The sequence below is a fragment of the Sceloporus undulatus genome, chromosome 3 (genome assembly GCF_019175285.1).
Source record: "Sceloporus undulatus isolate JIND9_A2432 ecotype Alabama chromosome 3, SceUnd_v1.1, whole genome shotgun sequence".
NCBI classification, from domain to species: Eukaryota; Metazoa; Chordata; class Lepidosauria; order Squamata; family Phrynosomatidae; genus Sceloporus; species Sceloporus undulatus.
The window spans coordinates 190768114-190777864 of record NC_056524.1 but is presented as its reverse complement, the minus strand read 5'-3'; the positions used below and the strand labels follow the sequence as shown (position 1 = coordinate 190777864).

The following is a 9751-nucleotide window of genomic DNA, read 5'->3' as shown; positions in this document are numbered from 1 at the left end:
CAGTGGCTACATGAATCTTTTACAGTTAAACATTTTTATGATGAAGAATGAGTCTAACGGATATTCTAAGAAAGAAAGAAAGTTGTTTTGAGAAATAATTCACCATGATAGAATTATAGCACACATCTCCTGATAAAGGCTGGCATTACCAACAGCCATAGGAGAGACTGCACAGGAAAGAAGAAGGCATCACAATATTAGTGTGGGGTTTGGGCTGGCTTGACTGCTGTGGCTGTGCACTGTGACAAGTATCATTCTGTCTACAGAAACTTCCACAGTCACTTCTGCGCTCCCACAAATGTGCAAATATTCTTTCTGTTCCAGAGGCTCAGAATCACTGTACATGAGTGCACTGTTTTAAAAACATTTATTTTATGTTTTATTACAGTTGGACAAAACACAAAGTACTGATTACATCTTTAAAATGTGGGTAGAAGCTTTAGGTTGAAACTTCAATATTTAGAAATACATACAGGGCAGAAAACAGGACCAATAAATATTGTGTTCTGCACAGAAGGAACACAGTTATGAAATCAAGATGAAATGGTACTCAGTTCATTATATATCAAAGATCTGTGGAAATAATGTTGGAAGTATGCATAGGAAAAGGGGAATTTTATTCATCGTTGGTAGGGTTCCAAGAAAATAAAAAGAGCCTGGTTACAATAGATGATTAATAGGATACTGATGACTAAATTGATTCTTGGTCCTAAAGCTTTTCTCTGGGCAAATTTGAATGAATTATATTCAAATCATAAAGAAATCATTTTATTCCATATGTTAGTAGAAGCCAGGTTTGTTGTATGCCAAGTATTGTGAATATGGAAAAGGGCCATTAATAAAAGAATGGTCAACAAAATGGTGGTCTTAACTGTTCTGAAGAAGATAACTGTACATGGCAGGAAATTAGCTTATTTGGAAAGAGATAGAAACAGTTTAGAGATTACTAGAATTTTAATAAAGATGGTATGAAGAAAAACCTTTTATTTAGCACCTTTGCCAAAATAATATAGGTAAGTTTGGGGTTTTGGTTAAGAAAGTAGATTGTCTCTGGAAAGTTCCCTGGAAGGGGAAACCAGACTCAGCATTTTGGGAATGAATCCAGAAAGGACTTTATTAAAAAGCAACAACTTACTAAATTATTTTTATTACTGATGCCTAACTCCAATTACTAGCAGTAAGATGCATTCCTAGAACATGGTAAGGCACCCACCAAGCAGGAGAAAAAGGACTTTAAATGATCACACATTCCTAGGCCACAATAGGATTTCTCCTGGACAAGAACATGGAGTTATAGATCTCAAAGCCAAAAAATCAGTCAGACAGAAGGTTTGGAAATATGATGTTTCTCCAAAAATGTATGTAGTATAGGAGTTCAAAAGTAGTTATATATTTTAGTATAAAACATAAAAGTATCTACTGAAAAGGGATGCAAATGACCAGGCTACCTTCTGGAGCAATAGACACTGGCTAGGGATGGTAGCTGATAAATACAAACTCACTCTAGGTCTCAATGTTATCTTTCAATGAATAGCCATATCAGAGATTGGAAAAGTCATTTTGGGGAGGGACCAACTCTCATGATTTGTACCCTTCGTGTCCACTGACTATGCTGACTGGAGATTCTAGGATTTGTAGTCCCTAAAGAATAACTTTTCGTTCTTTGGGATGCTGTCATCATTACTGCATTTGAGCTTAGCAAGTTCAAGAGTTCAATGTCCTAGGCCATTTAGGTATTAGGACATTCTTCTTGCTATTTCACTTAAAGTGTTAAAGGCTATATGCCAATGGATGGCACTTAATGAAGGCTGCTCTTGAGTGTCTGGCTCTGTCACCATTAGACAAAATGGAGGCATATCATAAAACATATGTGGTCTTGCCATGACTTCCTTTAAAACAACAAGACATGGGGGGACCACTGACAATTTCCAGCAGAGATTCCATCAGGTGAAAAGTAGGGGGATAACAGGTTTCAGACTGCGATATTGGCATGTTGGCATCAGAGGTGAATTTGTCTCCAGAGTTTAAATCAGGGGTTTATCATTTCTCTTAAATCTGTAATCTTGTTTACTGATCCTTTTATTCTTAAAATATTCTTAACAGAAACACTTACTGAGTTCTTTTTAAAGGTTACAGCCATAATCCATAATCTTAACTGCACAACTTTTTGCACTTTCTGTTATGATCTGTTAATGGTTAAATGTATCACTGTTGTAATCCTCAATTGGCTTGGAATCAGAACAAGGAATAATCTTTCTCTACAGGAGTTTGCCCAGCAAGTTTTTTTCCTTTCCTTAAGCCCTATTTCAGATTTCATCTCCCACTTTCTGAAACATAATGGGTGAATATACACCAAATGGCCCTTTCAGTTGTACACCCAAGATACAGCACAGCACTGAACCCAATGAAAAATCAGCTGGCATTCCTTTTAGAATCATTAGAAAAGACTGTTTTATTTCTCCAAGCCTTTTTACAATACGACCCTCAGCTGTTGTTGCGTTATGATGCTATTGTGTTTAAGCTTTTTTTAGATTAATAGTTTCCTTACTTTCTCTTTTGGAGGTGTTATTATATACTATGTATTGTTTTGCTTTAGTTTTAAGATGGAAATAAATAATGCTTCATATACTTTCATTATTCAAACTAATCTAATCTGATTTAGTGGTAGTATATGCCACACTGCCAAATATTCAAAATAGTTTAACATGATTTTTCACCTCCTCCAAAGGGAACAAACAAATCAGATGCCATATAAAATGAAGATTGCTGTAACAATCCAGTTCAGTCCCTAGATATATTAAGGATCTAAATTGGCCCTTATAAAACCAATACAAGCTTGAAATGCACTATTATATTGTATTTGTTAGAAGTGGAAAATTCTTAGCTATAATAACAGAAAGAGTGTTTGTTGGGTGATTCTCAGAAGCACAGCTCCAAGACCAAAAAATCACAGGAGAAACAAATTCATTAAATTTAATTCATTTAAATGAGCCAATATATTGGAAGCTACAATACAGTCTGCAGTCACTAGGTGGCAGAATTCCTTGTGTAAAGTTTTCTAGTCAATACAGTTTGCAGACAAAGAGGAGTAATCCTAGGAACTTATTGCACACACTTTTATCTCCATTCTGGGCACGGGCAGGGAATGAGCATGGCCAAGTGAAAACGGAGTTTATCTCATGCTAAACTGTCAGCAAGGCATCCGACCCTAACCCATCCCCGAGTGGGGGGAGGTGTGTGAATTTTGCTCAACCAGAAAGATTACAGCTGTGCAAGAAAGCTTTCCAGCTGAGCAAAATTCACAGGCCTCAGCCCGGCTCAGGGACGGGTTAGGGTCGGTGATAGCATGGGGATGCCTTCCTGACACTTTAGCATGCAATAAACTCTGTTTTCACTTGGCCATGCACATTCCCTGACCGTGTCCAGAATAGAGACAAAAGTGTGTGCGATAAGCTCCTTATAGACAAAATTACCAAGAGTGCTCTTTCTACTTTTGGGAAGTTCAACTTCACTGAGTAGGATGAATTCTCCCACAAGGGGCTACAATACACCATAGCAAAGGGCATCCCAAGGGGTCCGAGCAGCTAAGCTTCACTTAGATAGGGCAGGCAGAAAATGTCCAGCATCGATAGATGCATACATTTCCTTGAAAGCTTCAGTGTCTCAAACAAAGGGCTATTTTAACCTGTGCAAAGCAGGGTTTCTTTGGCCCGATAACACCAGAACGTGATGTCCTGGCGGCAATAGTAGGGCTTGGGACCGTGCACTAACTGCACAGTCCCAAACCCTACTATGTGCCGGTGGCACCACTATTCAGCGTCTGAGCGCCCACATAGCTCAGCAAGGAAGTGACATCGTAAGGGCAAAAGGAGCTCTGTTTGGTTTCTGCGGTAACGCTGCACAGCAAAAAGGGGTGGCATTTAAATGCCAGTCTGTACAACCCCTTGGTTAGTAGAAACTAACACAGAGTTGTATTTTTTACATCTCTTTTGGAAAGGAAACACAAACGAGGACATAAATATATTTTACCAAACATAAGGAGCTAGTATGAATGTTTTGTTCCAGTTACTACTTCATATTTGGCTTTGTCACCTGGCATTATAACAAAATTGCACTACTGGTCATTTGTAAAATAAGCAATTTGGTAAGAAAATTTATAATTATATCTTTCTGGTTCACAGTCAATGCACTGTACCTTACAATTTTACAACAAGCACGGAAAGGCAAAGGCAAATGTCAAATTCATATTCCACCCCCTACCCCCCAAAAATGCTGTCAGTCTGTTTTGATTCTGATGCAACATTCATAATAGATTTTTTAAAAAACAAACAAAAAAAACCCTAAAGTATTTTATTTCATTTGAAGGCTAGCTTTTCTTTAACAAATGTTGACTTCTCATAATGTCTTCAAATAAGACCAGCAGAAACGGTAAGACAGCAAGGGTAGATTTTGAAGGCAGATTCATCCCTGCCCTCTCACCATGCCAGGCCCATTTAAGAGGAAACTTTGTACTGACAGAACTTACCATAACAATACCTCCAGACTGTTCTGCAGTACACATGCTCATTATAGGTGCCATGCCAATGGTAGTACCTTGGAAATAGACCCCACTAATGGAAGAACAGAAAAGAAGGATAAAAAGAAGCATTCACAATTTGAAGACTGACAAGTTTTTATGGGCTTGTTTATACCAATTGCCATCAGTCATCAGTGATTGATGCCAAATTGACCTTCACATGTATAATATCGAGTCTTTAGCATTATTATAAAACTGCATGAGTCATGTATTTATTATAGATCATTAACTTTTCATATAGCTTTATTGTAAATATATACTTTTTATTTATGCTCTCCCTCTCTCCCTCCCCCTTTCTCTTTCACTCTCTCTCTCCTCCCTCTCTCTCTCTCTCTTTCACACACACACACACACACACATTCCAACTCAGTTTGTTGCTTGTCTTGTGACTCAGGTCTTTTATATTCTTTTTACTTCTCTTAAAGAGTTGAATGCATCAATTTACTTTTCCCTAAATAAGTGAAAGGCTAGATGAGGGGTTTTTTTTTAACAAATGTACCTCAGTTAACAAAGTAAATGTGTTTTCGAACATGACTTCTTTAACAGAAAATTTGTAAGCAGAGGCAGAAATAACATGGAAAGAAGAGGGATAAGTTCCTACACCACTGAAAAGTTTATTTCAGCAGGCTTTTTATTCAGAGCTCAAAATATGCACGTATGAAACATATAAAACATCTAGAACAGGTAAGCCTTCCATACTTAAGCAAAAGTAGTTTGAACCTTTTAGAGCCATTTGAAGGCTGATTCCAAAATGAATTTCCGTCATCAGCCTCTGCTTCTGCTTCTTTTAAATAATTTCTAGTGCTCAGTAAGGGATTTTGGAGGCAGCTTCTGTTTACCTTTCCTAGTAGGATAGGCTAGAGCAGAATCCCACTTTTCCCCAGCTCAAGTTATGTTGCATTCTTTCCTACAAACATGTTGCTGTAACCTGACACTGAAAGTCTGTTTTTCCAATCCTCATGCACTAGCCTCACAATGCTAATGATCCTACAAAACCTCCAGCCAGACAGAGAAAAAGGAAGAGACAAGAGGACAAAATTAAATATATCCCAAGCACTGGTTTCCTCCAGTGGATGGGAATGCAATCTTTCTGTGTGGTTGCACTGAATTCTCCCTAGATTCCCTTTGTCCACAAACATCTTGCTTGTCCTACTAAAGAGCATCTCAATTAAGCTTTCAATTACAGCTAGAATTCTGTATAACATTTGTTGGATTACAAAACTTTGTCTCATTGTTCAGTTCTTACACTGGTGGCCATACCTCACTAGTTGTGCATTGTCATGAGGTTTACGAGGTAGTAGTTTCAGCTTCCTCCAGTCCAGAAATTCATGGAGGCTGGTGAAAGGGTCTTGAGTTATTGGGCACTTGTCCGCATCATTCCAAATCTCCACTCCAACCAAGGCTATTCGAATATTTAATGGCCTATAGAACTGATAAGAAAGCAAAATCAGCATGCTAGATTATATTTCCTGGGTGGATTTATTAAAATTTTCTTCATAAATGAGATGAAAATACATATGTGAAAAATAGTTTAGAAGATAGACCTCATTTTTTGTCTATATGTGGTGGGGAAATTGGAGCATGCTCCCCAGTGTGGCAATCCAGCCTTCAGTAATAATAATAATAAATAAATAAAACTTTTATTTATATCCCGCTTTTCTGTGACAAGACAATCAAAGCGGCTTGGACTACCATGCATAATGCAACATATGATGGGATGTTGTTGTTAACTGCCCTTGAGTTGACCTCAACTCATGGCAATCCTGTGGATCAGACATCTCCAAGGGGCTCAACAGATGGCCCCTAAGAAGCGGCTCCATGCCAACCCTTTCCTTGCCAGATCAGGGGTGTGGCAACTACATGCCATGGCCCAATTTGGCATTTCTGCAGTGCAAAAAGAAGCCACAAAAAGTGGCTCCTTCTTGCACTGTGGAAAGGGTGCCCTAGCCACCATGGTGGTGGCTCTTCACCACTTCTTTAGCAGAGTGCATGTAAAAGCTGCGCTGAAGATGCGGCATGATGCCACCTGCTGTCTAGTTAGGCAGGCATCATGAGGGTTGCGTGGGGACAGAGTTGGGGCAGGTGCCACGTGTATATTATGCTCTCACCATGCTTGAATTAATGCTGGTCTGTCGAGCCCCCAAGTCTCCCTGTTTTCTACTGCTCTGCTTAAGTTTTGCAGGCTCATGCTCATGGCGTCTCTCACTGAATCTAGCCATCTGGTGTGCAGTCTTCCTCTTTTTCCCAGTATTATTGTCTTTTCTAAGGAATCATGCAGGGACGTAGCCAGGATTTTGGGAAGGGGGGGTCCAGATTAAGTGCCACCATTATAATGGGGCTTGGGTGTGGTGGTGCAGCGGCATGCACCATTCATTGTATCTAACGGAAGGAGGGGGTGTCCGGATTCCACAGACACCCCCCCCCCTTTGGCTACGTCCCTGAATCATGCCTTCTCAGGATGTGGCCAAAGTATGACAGTCTCAATTTGATCATCTTGGCTTCTAGAGGTATTTCAGGCTTGATCTGTTCATGGACCCATTTATTCATTCTTTTGGTATCCTCAGCACTCTTCTCTAGCACCACGTCATACATATATAAAATCCAATGTGCTTAAACAATTGATGGCTGGCCTGCTAGGAAGATAGTAGTCACACTGTATAGATTGTGTCTGTGTATATTGGATTTAACACCTAAGCTAAGGATGTCTGATGGTCTTTGAATAAACACCTTGTATGCTAAGTAGGTAGTGGATGGAGCCATGCCCTTGCTTCCCTTTCCATACCCATGCACAGGGATGAAAATGCAAAGTATAACACACAACTCAAGACTTGATTTGATCAGTAAATCATTGTCTATTCTTGGGCACAGAAAATGACTAAAATGAAGAAGTATTTTAACATAGCTAGAAGCTGCCTACAATTTGTTTTAAGTCAACAGGAAAATGAAGGTACATATAGACGTACCATGCTCACTCCATTCTCGCGGACTTTGGATCCACGCCCCTTGAATATCCATGGGGACTGAATGGAGGGAGTTAAATGGGGCGCACACCCATGGCACACCCCCATGGGAGCATGCCCCCATTCAAGCCAATAGGACTTAATATGCATGTTTTTTTCATTTCTGCGGGGGGTGGGGGTGGGTGGGGCGGTCCAGAGACAGAGCTTTTTTGACGTGCATACCCACCTGACCTTCTATGAATTACAGACTGTTTCCGTATGGAACGAGAGCATCTGACCCCATCATTGTTGATTTTATGTTTTTAACTGCGGTTTTAACTTGTGTGATAATAATATTGTCATGTTTTAATTGTATTTTTTAAACTCTGCTGTGATCCCATCTCGATCCAATTGAGAGAGGCAGGAAGATATAAATAAACTCTATTATTATTATTATTATTATTGTTATACGTTTAGCGTTTTTTTGTAATGTTGGTCTAATCTGCACTGCAGAAATAATGCAGCTTTCACTGCCATGGCTCAATACTGTGGAATTCTTGGATTTGTAGTTTTGTGACACCTTTAACCTTTCATAGAGAACTCTGGTACCACAACAAATTACAAATCCCAGGATTCCATAGCATGCAGCTATGTATTGTGAACCGCTTTGATTTTCTCATCACAAAAAAGCAGGATAAAAATAAAAGTTTTATTTATTATTTATTTATTATTATTTGTGCATTGCAGATAAGACCAATTTACCAAAGGAATACAGATTCTGACTATGCTGTTGACTTTTACATGGTCTTGGGCAAATTTTTGTATGTGTCTTGCCTTGCATAAGGGGGCTCCATCAACCTTTGTTCTCCCTTTTCTCTCACACAGCATTGAGTCTGGACAGTCTAGCAAGCATCTGACATTAGCCACCTTACACGACTCATCCCGTAAGTTTATTCCCCATTAAAATGCAGCAAAGTGTTGGTTATTACCTTTAAAGCCCTACATGGCTTGGGCCCAACTTACTTGAGGGAACGCCTCTCCCTACACAATCCACCCCGCACTCTCTGAACAACCAGGAAGAACTTATTAGAGTATGTAAACACTAGGTTAACAACAACTTTCCACAGGGCATTTACTGCCATAGCTCCTAAATTATGGAATGGCTTCCTGGAGGAGATCCATCTCATTACCACCTTAGATGCCTTTAAGAAGGCACTTAAGATGGATCTCTTCTGGCAGGCCTATCCACCCAATCTGCTATATGAGAGTTAGAAATACCCCACCTCTATTTGTAAAGATATGTATTTGAAATTATGATTTAGTCTATGTATTGTATTGATAGTGGTTTTACTATTTTATTGAGTGTAGTTTATATGAAATTGTAGTTTTTTATCTTGTAATGTTGTTTCTATTGTTGTAATCCCGCCTCAATCTGCAGGAACAGGCGAGAAATATAAATAAATAAATATTATTATTATTATTATTATTATTATTATTATTATTATTATTATTATTATTTAATGGATTTATGATAGCTATCGCCCCCTTTGTGTACTGCAGTATATATCACAAGACATTATCATTAACACTTTACCTTATCCACATAGTTTGCCATTTCTATCAGCCTCAGCTTCACTTTCTCCACATCCCTGCCCTGTCTCTGAAACTAGAACAAATCTTGAAGTTAACACTGAATCATCACCATTTATATTGTATTTTATATTCTGATGTCACTCACCTTCTAAAAGAGGGCATTAGTACTGGCATCATTTTTTTAATGTGCTATTGCCAACAACAGAACCCTCAAACATTTAAAAACCAGCACAGATTATGCAAAAGGATGCAGTTTTTGAAATAATCATGCATATATGCATGCATACACAAAATGCCATATAGCTGTTTTACCGGAATGCTTTGTATTGTGTAGAGAGAATGGCTCTCATTTTAGCTTCCTCTGTGCCACATAAAAAAAAACAAAAACAAAAAGCAATTCTGCTATTTGTTCAAAGATTTCCAAAGAGAAAGTCTGTCATTTAAAAATGGGAAAAAACGAAGGTTTTCATTTTTTGCTTCAGTAATTAGAGCTGCTTTCGATATTCTGCCTTTCCTATTTCTTTTCAAGCTCTTTTGTAAACTCTCAGCAATTTACTGTATATACTCATGTCTAAGTCGACCTCATGTATAAGTCGAGGCAGATTTTGAGGCCAAAATCATGGATTTTGATATGAGCCATGGA

The 9751-nt window shown here is 38.7% G+C and overlaps 1 protein-coding gene across 1 annotated transcript in view; it reads right to left on the bottom strand.

Moving 5' to 3' along the window:
- Positions 1 to 9751, bottom strand: part of ADAM12 (ADAM metallopeptidase domain 12) — a 312824-nt gene that overhangs the window by 104421 nt on the left and 198652 nt on the right. Inside the window, exon 8 of the mRNA XM_042459693.1 lies at positions 9110 to 9181. Within this exon, the coding sequence (XP_042315627.1) occupies positions 9110 to 9181 (72 nt within the window). The remainder of the gene's footprint in view (positions 1 to 9109; positions 9182 to 9751) is intronic.